This window comes from Gymnoscopelus microlampas (genome assembly GCF_963454915.1).
Source record: "Gymnoscopelus microlampas genome assembly, chromosome: 17".
NCBI classification, from domain to species: domain Eukaryota; kingdom Metazoa; phylum Chordata; class Actinopteri; order Myctophiformes; family Myctophidae; genus Gymnoscopelus; species Gymnoscopelus microlampas.
In genome coordinates, this window is record NC_139954.1 from 46,166,537 (window position 1) to 46,181,450 (window position 14,914).

General features: G+C 39.6%; 2 protein-coding genes across 5 annotated transcripts in view; one reads left to right on the top strand and one right to left on the bottom strand.

Moving 5' to 3' along the window:
• Positions 1 to 970: 970 nt before the first annotated feature.
• nmi (N-myc (and STAT) interactor) lies at positions 971 to 12,771 on the bottom strand. The gene is made up of 10 exons (XM_084084752.1): positions 12,658 to 12,771; positions 12,493 to 12,537; positions 12,328 to 12,387; positions 10,412 to 10,570; positions 9,729 to 9,845; positions 7,959 to 8,127; positions 5,437 to 5,543; positions 4,572 to 4,764; positions 3,263 to 3,366; positions 971 to 1,182 (listed from the first exon to the last, which is right to left on the bottom strand). Exons 2-10 carry the CDS (start codon positions 12,526 to 12,528, stop codon positions 979 to 981), a joined length of 1,149 nt encoding a protein of 382 aa, XP_083940878.1. The 5' UTR covers positions 12,529 to 12,537; positions 12,658 to 12,771; the 3' UTR covers positions 971 to 978.
• A 668-nt stretch (positions 12,772 to 13,439) lies between these two features.
• The window catches only part of parp14rs3 (poly(ADP-ribose) polymerase family member 14-related sequence 3), a 35,243-nt gene continuing 33,768 nt past the window's right edge, over positions 13,440 to 14,914 (top strand). For all 4 annotated transcript variants that reach the window (XM_084085005.1, XM_084085008.1, XM_084085006.1 and 1 more), the window contains exon 1: positions 13,440 to 13,691. In XM_084085005.1, the coding sequence (XP_083941131.1) occupies positions 13,517 to 13,691 (175 nt within the window). In that variant the 5' untranslated portion in view covers positions 13,440 to 13,516. The remainder of the gene's footprint in view (positions 13,692 to 14,914) is intronic.

Sequence of the window (14,914 nt, forward strand, 5' to 3'; positions counted from 1 at the left end):
GCAGACCGTTCTTGACATGAATGTTGTGTAAGCATAATAAGAAAAATCATAAAGCAGTAGATGCCAAGTAGGAGTAACACTAAAGGTATTGAGTGGGATCCTTCACTACAGTCCCACACTTAATTTTACATAATGGTTTTACTTATTAACATATTTTGTGCTTCTACTTGTAAGAAGAACCTGGACTTCTCATTTCTAACAAATCCATTACTTTGAGAGTATAATGTAATTCAAGGGGGCAACGCAAATGTGGCTTAAGGTTTCATGACGTTCAGTTTTACCACACATTAAAAGTCTTTGTCATGGTCCTTCAAACGTGTATAGAAAGTTTTAACAAAAAAATCCACTCCATTGATCCATGGCAGGTGTTTTTCTCTCACATTTCTAAAGGCTTTTCAACTGCAATGAAAAAAGAAATCTTTGCCTGCGGGTGTCGCTGGTGAGGGATTTTGCCTGTCAATCATCGCCTCTGCTCCGAGGAGAGTGGGCGGGATTAATCGGCTGTGACCTCACTGCCGAAGGGCCAAGCTCAGATTACTTTTCAGCCTAATTATTCAGAAAGCCCCAGACCACAGAAAATCCACTGAATGTTCAAAGTTCAGATTTTTTGGGTGTAATTGAGGTCATAAAACCCCCCAAAAAACATAAAAAATAAACGAAGTGAATATTAATGTCATAGAACCTTTAAATAAAAAGTGAACACTCCAAAGACAGTTCACTTTTTTTCCCTGTCACGTAATAAGCGCATACACCTGTAGCTACTGATTTGAGCTTAAATGTCATACTATATACGTCTAGTATGTTACGTTTTCATTGTTTAACACACAACACATTTCTAACCAGATGGTCAGAATGATCTTACTTTTATTAATGCTATTAAACTATTGACTGGTTGCATTTTTACAAAACAATCATTGACCCAGTGTATGTTTTGCATCATTGTAATTAGCAGCCTTTTAAAACATCTAACGCTGTAAACTAGGCCTCCATCTCAGCCTTGTCCTCGGTGAAGAAGGCGTGGAGGCTCTTTCCGGCGGAGACGTACTTGATGCTCTCCACCTCTCCGCCGTAGTTGCTGGGCTTCTGGAAGTGGATCTCCAGGTGGTCCTGGAGGTCCTCCTCGTCGCCCATGTCCTCGATGTCGTCCAGGAGGATGGTACGCTTTGGCACGCCGCAGAACGTCTGAGATGGAAGCACAACAACAGGAAGGGTGAATGATGCGTTGATTTACCTTTATCTTTCAGTGGTGGAAGAAATACTCAAATGTTTTGTAGAAGTATCAATACTGCAATGCAGAAATACTCTGTTACTAGTAAAAGTCCGGTAATCAAAATTTAGTAAAAGTACAAAAGTATTGGCATCGAAATATACTTAAAAGTACCGAAAGTATGCAGAATGTCCAGTTTCACAAGTTATCATTAGGTCTAAAATGTATTTTTTTTAAAACAATGGAAATAGCAGATCTACAAGCTCACGACGTGTCGCATCGTGACACGTTGTGAGCTTGTAAATCGGCCATTTTCAAATAGCCAAAGTTTAAATAGGGCTGAAGTGGTTAATGTATGTTTTGTAGTAATAATCAAAATCTACAAAGTAACTAGTAACTGAAGTTTTCAAATAATTGCAGTGGAGCAAAAGTACAATATTTTCCTCTGAGATGTAGTGGAGTAGAAGTAAAAGTACTGACAATGGGAAATACTCCAGAAATACTAAAAAAAAAAAAGGAAACCCCTAACCTTGGAGAACCCTGCTGTATGCAACGACTGGTAAAGCATTAAAGTGAGTTTGGATAACTTGACAAAAGGACACACTGCCATCTTCTGGCCATGTAGATGATGACACATTTCATCTCAACACAACACTGTTCAAGCAGATGGACGTACCGCGCATTTACTGTAGTTTGGATAGTTTGGATATCACAGAGCCCTTGTTGAAGACCCCTGCTGTAGTGTGTACTGTATAGTGCAGGGGTCTTCAACAGGGGGTCCGGGACCCCTAGGGGGTCCTCAGAGCTACTATAGGGGGTCCGCCAAATCTTTGTGTGATATGATTTTTTTTTTTTTTACCTTTAACCACTTGAACCCTAGCATCCCTTTTCTGAGGAGAACTTTAGCCAAAAATAGCAGATCTACAAGGTCACAACGCCTCGCGCTGCGAGGCGTTGTGAGCTTGTAGATCGGCTATTTTGGGCAAAGAGGTATAGGTGTAGAGGGGGAAAAAAAGAGCAGACCAAGTAAACCAAAAAAAGTCATCTCGTTTTATACAATATAGAGGGGGTCCCTGCTTCATCGCTCTCTCAGCTAGGGGGTCCTTGGCCTGAAAACGTTGAAGACCCCTGATGTATAGTGTGTACCTCCTCCACATCTCTAGGTGAAGGTGGAGGAGGAAAAGATGACATCAAAGACTACGCTGTCAGATCAGATGTCACAGTTCACTTTCATTTTCACGTGACAGTGACTCGTTGAGAATAATAAACCTGCCAGTCCACTTGGTTGCCCTGCCCTGGCATGCGCCCAGAACCAGAGGGAACAGGTTGAAGACGTTTATTCTTTTTAAGGTTTTTATTTGACCTCATTTTGTACAGTACACTCGTCTTGTGGAGTTTGTGTATTCATTGTGTCTTGTCTGCTTTTAACCCATTGCAACCGGGAAAGAATCTGTGTCATTTTATATATATTAAAGTGCCATGCCACGCTATGAACTTGTAGAAATGCTATTTAAAAAAATAACAATGATAGATTTCAGCTATTAAAAAAAATAGCTGAGAAAGCTACAAGCTCATAGCGCGTGACTTCAGATCTGCTATTTTTGAATTCTGCTATCTGCTATTTAAAAAAAAAATTTTTTTTAAGGCAAATATATTTAAACTCAAATCTTTACTTCTGGGGGTCCCTGGAACAAAATATTTTGAGATGGGGGGTCCGCAGCCAAATACATAATTTTGGGGGTCCTTGACAGGAAAAAGTTTGAGAACCACTGACATAGCAACATAAGGTTTTCAGAAGACTGTTAGGTTTAGCAGACATTTTGTAGAATCGGCCTTAGGTCTTAATGGGTTAAATTGATCACAGTGAGGTCAAAGATTTATCTCCCTCAAGTATGTATACACTATATTTTCAATTGCCCTCTACTCTACTCATGATCCAAAAGTACAAATGCTCAAAGTCCCACCATCACAGCAGGTTCACTATACTAGAACAGTTGAGGGCAAGCTAATGATAGATGAACCATAAAGTTTTTATTACTCTTTTTACCATCTTACCTGAAACTTCCGCAGCTGATAGCCATAAACTGGTCCAACCTTCACGTTGACTTCAGAGTCCAGGTTGACACAATACTTCCCTCGCAGGGCCAGGTTCTCAGCCACTACAGGGGCCAAAACAAGAGCTTTATCAGTGAAATCAAATCGGACTATAGGCTTGTTCACACTGCGTCACACTAGCATGACGCTCAACAACCATGTATTCTCAGCCGGAAAACGTTTTGTCGAAAGACACACTTGTCAAAAGAGTGGTGCGACTAAGTATCAACCCTTAGTGTAGTATGAATGACCTGTTTTGTTGTTGTTATAAAATATACACGGCAACACAATAAAAAATGGTTACAAAAAAAACACAATCTGAAACTGCACAATCGTTTCCATGTTGAATTTTTTTCACACATTTTCAAATATTAAAAAAGCACAAATAGCTGATCTACAAGTGTGCAGACCAGCTATTTCTGCAATTTTTACATGTATGAAAGTATTAAATATGTCAATAATTTCTATATGTATATTTCAGTTACTTGTCACATCTGCCCCATGTGCAATATCTTATAACGAAGCCTATAAGGGTTCACACGTTCCACTGTTCAACGCCAAACACACAATTAAAGTGTTAATCGCAATTATTTGAGTGACAATTAATCGTCACCTTAACTCTTTAAGACCTGGAACTGTGTCATTTTTAGATTTGAGCTAAAAAGCATTATTTTACACTTTAGGCTATTTTTGAAAAATCGTGAAAATGTGTGCAAATCTTCTGAATATATATATTTTTGAAGCAAACATTTTTAACTCAAATCTTTGCTTCTGGGGGGTCCCTGGAACAACATATTTTGATGGGGGTCTGCGGCCAAATACATATAATTTTGGGGGTCCTTGACATGAAAAAGATTGAGCACCACTGATATATAAACAAACTTGGTAGTTCTCAAACTTTTTCATGTCAAGGACCCCCAAAATGATATGTATTTGGCCGCGGACCCCCATCTCAAAATATTTTGTTCCAGGGACCCCCCAGAAGCAAAGATTTGAGTTACAAATGTTCGCTTTAAAAAAAACATATATTCAAAGATTTTCACAAATTTTCAAGATTTTTCAAAAATAGCAGATCTACAAGCTCGTAGCGCGGCACTCGGTGCCGCACTACGAGCTTGTAGATCTGCTATTTTTGAATAGCCCAAAGTATAAAAGGTTATAATTATTCTGATGCTATATTTACACATTTTGCTGGGGACCCCCTGGAACCCCCTCAAGTACCCCAGTGGGGTCCCCGGACCCCACTTTGAGAACCAAGGACTTATTGTACCTCCAGTTTGCAGGAAGGTGATTTGACCCGAGCCACTGTGTTTGTCATAGTCGACCCTCTCCACTTCGCCTCCACCTCTGCTGGGTCTGGAGAAGCTCATTTCCAGCCGGTCCCTCATTCGCTCCTCCGCCATGGCGGGCGGGGCCGGGGCGTTGGAGAACTTGAGGTCCTTCTTGGAAACGTCGATGTGAACCTGCAAGTGTTATTATGCATTATTACGGCAATGACACACGTTGTTCAAGAATCATGATTTTGAGCTTTTCTTTTCATCCAAACCATGAATTCACTCTAGATGTCTTTGGCTATTCAAAAATAGCACATCTACAAAATAGCAGATCTACAAGCTTGTAGATCCGCTATTTTTTGAAAAATGGTGAAAATGTAGGAAAAGGAAATATCTTTAAAAAACTAAAACTAAAATCTTTGCTTCTCGGGATTCTACAAAATAATGTCTTCTAAATCCTAACAGTTTTCTTAAAAATGTATGTTGCTTTAATATCAGTGGTGCTCAAACTTTTTCATGTCAAGGACCACCCACCATGTATTTAGCCGTGGACCCCCCCCCACCCCCCCCCCACCCATCTCAAAATATTTTGTTTCAGCCCCCCCCCCATCCAGAAAAATTGAGTTACAAATGTTGCCTTTAAAAATATATAGATATTCAAATATTTGCACTTGATGGTCAAGATTTTGCAAAAAATAGCAGATCTACAAGCTCATAGCGCGGCGCTATGAGCTTGTAGATCTGCTATTTTTGTATAGCCTAAGTATAAAATATGGATAAAGTGGTTACATAGATGCGTTCCCGGTTTGAATGGGTTAAAATACGAGTGTTACTGTATGTGCTCCCTGACTTATAACTTACCTCAAACTTCACAGAGGGCTCCAGGGTGACACTTTTTGGTTTCACATCCAGCTTCGTTTTCTCACAGGAAACGGAGACCTTGGCCATCTTCAGAATCTGAGAAGTCACTGGGAAAGAAATGATATATTTAAAAAAAGTATTTATTCTAATCACAAGATAGACAACCATCAGAATATTACTTGATGAGCTTCTGTGATTAAACTGCTACAAGTTAACTAATATTATCCAAAACTACAGAACCTAGCATGTGAACTTTGCAAATGACATGTTTTAATTGTTGTAAACACGCACAATAACACAACCAGGTCATATAACTTGTCCGTAGTACATCAAGCCATGAAATCAGTTTTGTGAGATTGGAGGCTTATCAATAAATCATGCCTGCACTGAGTATGATGAGGCATTTTTCACTGTAAACACTTCCTGGTTCATGGGTAATGCCCTCTTGTTTACTCTCTCTCTCTCTGGCATTTGTGTGTGCAATGTAAACACTGGAAACACACACTTAGTCAGGGGATATTAGCAAAATATTTTCCAATCTTGGAATAAATTCCTTACCAAAATAAATCTTCACCAATGTGTTTGTAAAGGTGTCTAGTAACACATCTCACAAAGACTGAAATTCAGTATCCCTAGGAGAATTTTTGACAGCTCCTTAAAGTTGGGGTACCCACCATAACCTTGGTTAAAAAAAATCCAAATGTAATTCTGTTTTAAGTAGCATGGGCCGTTTTTAGCCCAAGGAGTGGTTTTGGTGCAAAACAAATGATTGCAATGGATTCAGAATCATAAAAACACCCTAGTTTGACCCCTCACATGCTACTTAAAACAGAACTAAATTTTAATTTTTTGGGGGGGATTTTTTTTAACCAAGGTTATGGTGGGTACCCCAACTTTAAGGAGCTGTCAAAAATTCTCCATACTGAATTTCAGTCTTTGTGAGATGTGTTACTAGACACCTTTACAAACACATTGGTGAAGATTTTTTTTGGTAAGGAATTTATTCCAAGACTTTTTTAATATCCCCCGACTAACTGTAGAATCCTTACTGGAAATCTGAGGATCTCCTTGCTACTTACAGAGCCTTAACCCTTTTAGACCGGGGACACGTCTCTGTCATTTTTAGATTTCTTTGGGCTTTTCAAAAATAGTAGATCTACAAGCTCATAGCACGGCACAGAGTGACGCGCTATGATCTTGTAGATCTGCTATTTTTTTTGAAAAATTGTGGAACATTTGTGCAAATCTTTGAATATATAATTTTTTAAAGCAAACATATGTAACTCAAATCTTTGCTTCTGGGGGATTCTACAAATGTCTTCTATATCCTAACAGTTTTCAGAAAAAACACGTATACTGTGCTATAATATCAGTGGTTATAAAAAATGATATGTATCATATAAAAAATGATATGTATCATATATATTATATGTATTTGGCCGTGGACCCCCCATATCAAAAAGTTTTGTTCTAGGGACCCCCAGAAGTTGTAACAGAGTTACTCTGTCACCTTATAGTTTACTCTTAGGCAGTTATAGACAATTGGAATGCTTATGAGAAATCCGACTGAAATATCTTGATCACATGAGATTATGTGAACAGTCAGATTTGTGAGATTTGGACAAAAGTTGTAGGAGTTGTAGCAAAAAGTGTGTTTTGAAGGAAAATCTAGTTGGCACAAATGGTGGTGATTGTGCGACCTACGATTCAACAGTTACAACTTTAATCCATGTGTCTATCTCTTTGAAACACCCTGCCAGCCTTGAACTCATTTTCTCACTTCAGTTAACCCATTAACCCATTAAGACCTGGAACTGTGTCATTTTTAGATTTGAGCTAAAAAGCATTATTTTACACTTTGGCCTATTCAAAAATAGCAGATATACAAGCTCGTAGCGCGGCACCGAGTGCCGCGCTACGAGCTTGTAGATCTGCTATTTTTGAAAAATCGTGAAAATGTGTGCAAATCTTTGAATATATATATATTTTTAAGCGAACATTTTTAACTCAAATCTTTGCTTCTGGGGGGTCCCTGGAACACAATATTTTGATGGGGGTCTGCGGCCAAATACTTATAATTTTGGGGGGTCCTTGACATGAAAAAGATTGAGCACCACTGATATAGAAACATCCGTTTTTCAGAATACTGTTGAGATTTAGGAGACACGTAGAATCGGCTTCAGGTCTCAATGGGTTAAGACCGGGAACGCATCCGTGTCATTTTAAGATTTCTTTGGCTATTCAAAAATAGCAGATATACAAGCTCATAACTTGTAGATCTGCTATTTTTGAAAACATCTTGAAAATGTGTGCAAATCTTTGAATATATATATTTTTAGCAAACATTTGTAACCCAAATCTTTGCTAGCAGATATACAAGCTCATGGCGCGGCACTCGGAGCTTGTATATCTGCTGTTTTTGAACAACCAAAGCAGAAAAATAATGGTTAAAGTGGTTACACAGATGCATTTGAGTGGGTTAAATAACACTGTATCAGATCATTTAAGTAAACCACATGTACCTTTCTCCTCTTCAAAGGTGATGAGAGCCTGCCCCCCGTCCAGCAGCACGGTGGGTCTCTGTGTGATGGTGAACACGCCTTTGACGTGATCAGCTCCATCCTCCTCCTGCTCCTCGGTCTCCTGCTTACCAACGAACTTCACCTTAGTCTTTGGGATCTGGGCACAGATCTGTATACAAGGATCAAAGCGAAAACTAAATCTCAGTCACAACTGTAAATGTTTGTATGGCCAAGTCTTAAAGGAGGGGTTCACCCAAAAAATGCCTTATTTTCTATCAATTGCACACCCCATGAAGCCTTCAATTCATGGATTTATTTTTGTTTTTGTGGCATTCCTAAGACAATAATTTGATGACCGGGTGTGTATCCGGTAGGAGACACAAATAATCTACTTTGTGTCTCCTACCGGATACATTAGCCGGTAGGAGACGGGAATCAAATTATTAGCTTAGGAATGCAACACAAACAAAAATAAATCCCTGAATTGAAGGCTTCATGGGGTGTGCAATTGATAGAAAATAAGTCATTTTTGGGGTGAACTCCTCCTTTAATGTGTGATGTGAGACAGTGGGAAAGGAGTCCCCCCCCCCCCCACACACACACAGTTTCCTAAACAATGAACACAAGATTAACACACAGATTGAGGTGATCCGGTGTGGATCAATATACTTTAAGTTCCTATTTATGACAATTATGAGGAGACTCCTTCCAGAGACTCCACCGGTCATCAGATGATTGGCTTGGGAATGCGACCAAAAACATTATTCTAGGCTTCATGGGATGTGTAACTGATAGAGAATAAGTCTTTTTTTTGGGGTGAACTTCTCCTTTAACCCTTTAAGGCCGGGAAGGGAACGCATCTGTGTCATTTTAAGGTTTCTTTGGCTATTCAAAAATAGCAGATATACAAGCTCATAAGTGCCGCGCTATGAGCTTGTAGATCTGCTATTTTTTTGAAAAATCCTGAAAATTTGTGCAAATCTTTATACATTTTTAACTCAAATCTTTGCTTCTGGGGGTCCCTGGATATTTTTAGATGGGAGGGGGTCCGCGGTCAAATACATATTATTTTGGGGGTCCTTGACAAGTTTGAAAACCATTGATAATATAGCAATATAAGTAAAAAAAAAAAAAACAATTCAAACTTTCGTAAAAAAAGTACTTTAGGATTTAGAAGACATTCGTAAAATCCCCAGAAGCAAAGATTTGAGTTAAAAACTTTCGCTTTAAAAAAGTATATATATATATATATATATATTATATTCACGATTTTTCTAAAAAATAGCAGATCTACAAGCTCGTAGCGCGGCACCCGGTGCCGCGCTATGAGCTTGTATATCTGCTATTTTTGAATAGCCAAATAAATCTTAAAATGACACAGATGCGTTCCCGGTCTTAAAGGGTTAAAGAAAACATACCATGACTTTTTTTTCCTCCTGGCCCACAGGTTGAGAATCGCTGATCACAGCCATATACCATTTCAGATTCACACACACACACACACACACACACACACACACACACACACACACACACACACACACACACACACACACACACACACACACACACACACACACACACACACACACACACACACACACACACACACACACACACACACACACACACACACACACACACACACATTTACTTGATTCATGCACACACTGTTTTAGCAAATCAACACGTTGTTCAATTACTATTGTGAAATATCAAAGCATACAAGGTCATTCATTTTTGACATTTCAGTTACATGTTTTTGTCTACCTTAAATCTCTGTTGGAGTTTGATGGCCTCCGCCCTTTTAGATTCCAGTTCAGCCTGGCACGTCTTCAGTTTGTGCATCAGATTCTGGTTACCTCTCTCGAGTTTGACGATTTCCTCCTATGCAAAAGGGAACGTGTAATTAGTCACGTATGCATTATTGTGCTGCAGTAAAACAATAGAATATTCACAGATATACAACTACTCTGGTTGTCTTGCAAAACTGGCCAACAGCAGATGAAAATGAAATAATAATAATCATCAGAATATTCAGCAAAAATACATTATTATATTAACCCATTGAGACCTGTCCTGAGGCCGATTCTACATGTCTCCTAAATCTCAACAGTATTCTGAAAAAAACGTATGTTTCTATATCAGTGGTGCTCAATCTTTTTCATGTCAAGGACCCCCAAAATGATATGTATTTGACCGCGGACCCCCATCAAAATATTTTGTTCCAGGGACCCCCAGAAGCAAAGATTTTAGTTAAAAATGTTCGCTTTAAGAGTATTTATATTCAAAGATTTGCACACATTTTCACGTTTTTGAATAGCCCAAAGTGTAAAATCATGCTTTTTAGCTCAAATCTAAAAATGACACAGTTCCAGCTCTTAATGGGTTAATAATATTTGCATCAGTAATCACATAATGTGAATGTAATTTATTTGAATAGGAGTGGCTACCTTTAACCCGTCGGTAGTTTCAGTGAATTGTTTCTCACTTTCCTCTTGCTGTTCCAAAAGAGTGTTCATTTCTTTCTTGGCTTTAGACTTTCTGTCGTCCTCCTCCAGTTTCTCTAGAATCAGCCTGGCTTTGGCATCGTCTGCCTTTTCAACTTTGACCTGGAAACATAATGCGTTAATTAGGCAGTGGTGGAAAAAGTACTTGCATGTTTTACTTAAAGGAGGAGTTCACCCAAAAAATGCCTTATTTTCTATCAATTGCACACCCCACCATGAAGCCTTGAATTCATGGATTTATTTTTGTTTTTGTGGTATTCCTAAGCCAATAATTTGATGACCGGGTGTGTATCCGGTAGGAGACACAAATAATCTACTTTGTGTCTCCTACCGGATACATTAGCCGGTAGGAGACGGGAATCAAATTATTGGCTTAGGAATGCAACAAAAACAAAAATAAATCCATGGATTCAAGGCTTCATGGGGTGTGCAATTGATAGAAAATAAGTCATTTTTTTGGGTGAACTACTCCTTTAAGTAAAAGTATCAATACTGCAATGTAGAAATACTACTCTGTTACAAGTGAAAGTCCGGAATTCAAAATTGACTTGAGTGAAAGTACAAAAGTTGGTATCACAATATACGTGCAAAAGTAAAAGTACTCATTATGCATAATGTCCCATTTCACAAGTTCAAAATGTATAAAATATATTTTGGAAATAGCAGATCTACAAGTTCACAATGCATCGCATCACGACGCATTGTGAGCTTGTAGATCTGCTATTTTCAAATGGCCGAAATGTATATAGTGCTGAAGTGTTTAGTGTGTTTTGCGATAATAATCAAAGTCTAAAAAGTAACTAAAGTTTTCAAAGAATTGTAGTGGAGTAAAAGTATAATATTCTCTACTGAGATGTAGTGGAGTAGAGGTAAAAGTAGCCTAAGTAAAAATACCTCAAAATGTTACTTAAGTACAGTACTTGAGTAAATGTACTTAGTTACTTTACACAACTGACATGTACAATTGCTTTCAATGACCTGTGCCTACCTCGACGTAGCGTTTATAGACCATGGACTGTTTTCTATACATGTTTTTGGAGATTTTACGTTGTGTATTTGTTTTGTTGTCTGTTGTTGTTTTCCTTTGTGAGTGTTGTCTGTTTGTTTGTTTTTTGTTTTGTTTTGATGTTGTTTATATATCTTACTCACACTGTTTGGAGATACTCTGTTTATTTGTCTACTTGCTTCAGTAAATGTCTGTACTACTAACCATTCAGCTATGGCCGCCCCATATGTTAAGAAGTCAACAAGAATGTGCCATAACGGACCAAAACCACTTGTTTAAAACACATGTATGACTTTATAGTAGCTGTAGAATACAACCCTCGTAGACGTATTTATGATTCTGATGTTTTCAATCTACGAGAGTTGTAGGGTTCACCCCCCAAGGACACAGGGACTTTATGCACTACACCCCGTAGACACTCCAAACATGTACAAATTGAAAATAAAGGTGCTTACCCCCACGCCCCAAATGTTAACTCTCGCTACGGGGTAGTAGTTTAATGTAATAATCCATATCTTTCAATAAAGAAGTGTTTTAATGCCGTCTGTGGCCGATTCTGTCGGAAGTTCCCAATGGGCGGTAGTGACGCGCCCATCCGGTGAAACCCGGAATTACACTCAATGTAAATAGCAAGTAAACGAGGGTGAAAAAATGGCGTTCGGCCACAGACGGCATTAAAACACTTCTTTATTGAAAGATATGGATGATTACATTAAACTACTACCCCGTAGCGAGAGTTAACATTTGGGGCGTGGGGGTAATCACCTTTATATTCTACAGCTAGACCAAAACACTTGTTTAAAACACATGTATGACTTTATAAAGTCAAGTCCAAATAATATCAGTGGCCTACCTTCCACGACTCCAGCTCTTTCTTGGCTTTAGCCAGTTCGTCTTCCTCGATTCTGTCCATCTAGAGAGAGCATGATGTTAATATAATAATTGCAGCATTAAATTAGCACTAAAGTCATTATTAATAGCCTAGCTCTAGTTAAACTTACTCATAAATGACTCTTACCGTGCCGTTCAGCATTACGTTGTTGAGATCCGCCATGGCTTCAGGCTGTTTCGAGGAAAACGAAACTTACATGATTGTCAACATCTCAGAATATAATATTATTATTTATTAAATTATTATTTCAATTATAGCACAACATGCATGCTATTAAAAGGCCAGTCTTACCTGTGTGTTGCCTAAACGTTGCCAAATAAAACCAGCCAGGTTCAGAATGTCATTCAAAGTTAAAAGGAACAAACAAGTCGAACATCAAAAGTGAAAGTCAAAAAGTGGTCGGTGGTTTCCAGAGGAGTACAAGAACCCTCGCCCCAATACACGGTCGCCCCGGGTCAAACCTACAGCCACCAGTGGTCCTTGGGGGGGTTGCAGGGGGTCCCCAGCCAAATTAATAATTAGGAACCAAATTGACCATTATATGTCTGTAACTCTGACTGACTGAGAGTGTACAAATGGAACCAAATGCACCCGTTGTACTCTCTCAGAGTTAAATGAACACTGATGATACAGTAGATGGGACCCCGGGCCCCAAAGAATCAAAATGATTGAGTCCCTGGAATATCTTTTCAAATGGGGGTCCCTGGGCTAATATGTGTCAATTTGGGGGTCCTTGACGCAAAAAAAAAGAGGTTGAAAACCACTAGTTTACATGATGTTCTGCATGTGTATTTCGGTCCGTCATTTAATGTCACTATGAATTGAGTACAAGAGCCAGAGGACTCCAATTTAAACACGCCAGTGGCTTTCTTGGGCTTTTTAAAAAAAAATCCGATTTAGTTGACCTTGTATTAGAACTGTACTTTCATGTGCTGTTTTTTCTGCAGAATTCTAAATCAAGTATTCAATCAAATGAAAAACCGCTGGGCGCGAAAAACTATGGGGGCGAGTGTGTTTTGGGGCGAGCGTTCCGGTTATCTTCCAGAAAGGCGCAGTGACAGTGAACAGGCAGACAGACAGGGTCCTGTTAGCATACAGACAGACAGGTGTATGTACTGTATGTCTACCGTCAACAACAACTGTCTCTAGCATGTCCAGCAGGCTGCATCTCCTTGTGGAGGGTCTGCCTGACCACCTGGACAACATCAGAGCCAAAGTAGAACTCTACTTCAGAAACAAGAGGCGGTCTGGCGGTGAGATATCAGAACTACTCGCTGACCCTGACGACACAAACAGGGCATTCCTGGTCTATGTCGACGAGGCAGGTAAAGATGTGGTTACTTTCACTGAAGGGTGACATGACATCTCCATTTATATGAACATGATTGCATGGCTTTTGCGATATTACGCTCACGCTGCTGTTCTAGCCTTGGATCAAGACGATCGCAGATGTATTTGAACGATTTTGCCTTTTTTTTTTTTTGTTGCTTTGTGTGCGTCCTGAACTTTCACCAGTAAAGTCCGTACATGTACATAAAAAGATATATAAAGGTGCTTACCCGGTTGTCCCAAATGTTAACTAGCGTTGCGGAGTCTTTGTGCAACGTATTAGTCCATACGTTTCAATAGTTATGCGTTTTAATCCCGTCTGTGCATGTACCCCTGACTGGCCGAACGCCATTTCTTCCCCCCTCGTTTACTTCCAGTTTACATTGAGTGTAATTCTGGCTTTCACCGGATGCGCCCCGTCAGTCACTACCGCCCATTGAGGAATAGAACTTCCGACGGGATCGGCCACAGACGGAATTAAAACGCTTCTATATTGAATAGTACGGACTAATACGTTGCACAGAGACTTCGCAGCGCTAGTTAACATTTGGAGCAACCGGGTTAGCACCTTATACATGCATGTTTTTTGTACATGTACGGAGAACTACGGGCTTTACTGGTGAAAGTGCAGGACGCACTGGGGGGTGACAGCCAAGACTATCGTAGATACGAAAGTAAAAGTCAGACGCGATCAAATAACATCTAGTCTTGATTCAATCAAGGCTACTACTGTTCATGCATGCACACTACGTCTGTGACAGTCATGTTCAGGGCTATTCTGGTCCTGGTTTAGCTGTAGAATACAACCCTCGTAGATGTATTTATGATTCTGACGTTTTAGACTGAAAACGTCTACGAGGGTTGTATACTACAGCTAGTCCTGGTTGAAAGCCTGATGACGCGAGGTTACTCTGGTCTATAGACCCCTTAACAGACGACGTCATACTGGCTGCGTGCAGCCAGTATGCGCGCAACGAAACCCATTATATCAGGTCTCGTTAGGACGCGTCTCACTAGCCAACACACACAAGAGGGGGTTGGGGTGTGCTGAAACCAGTGCACCCCGAAACAGGTTGGGAATTGATTGCGTGAAACAATCACCTGTGCGTCCAGGCTCAATGTTAGTAAACAAATAATTGGTCTATAGCCATAGGTTTAGAAGGAGTTCTCCTTGACGCTATGTTACTTTCGAGACGTTCCCCGCACACCGCAGGCTGGC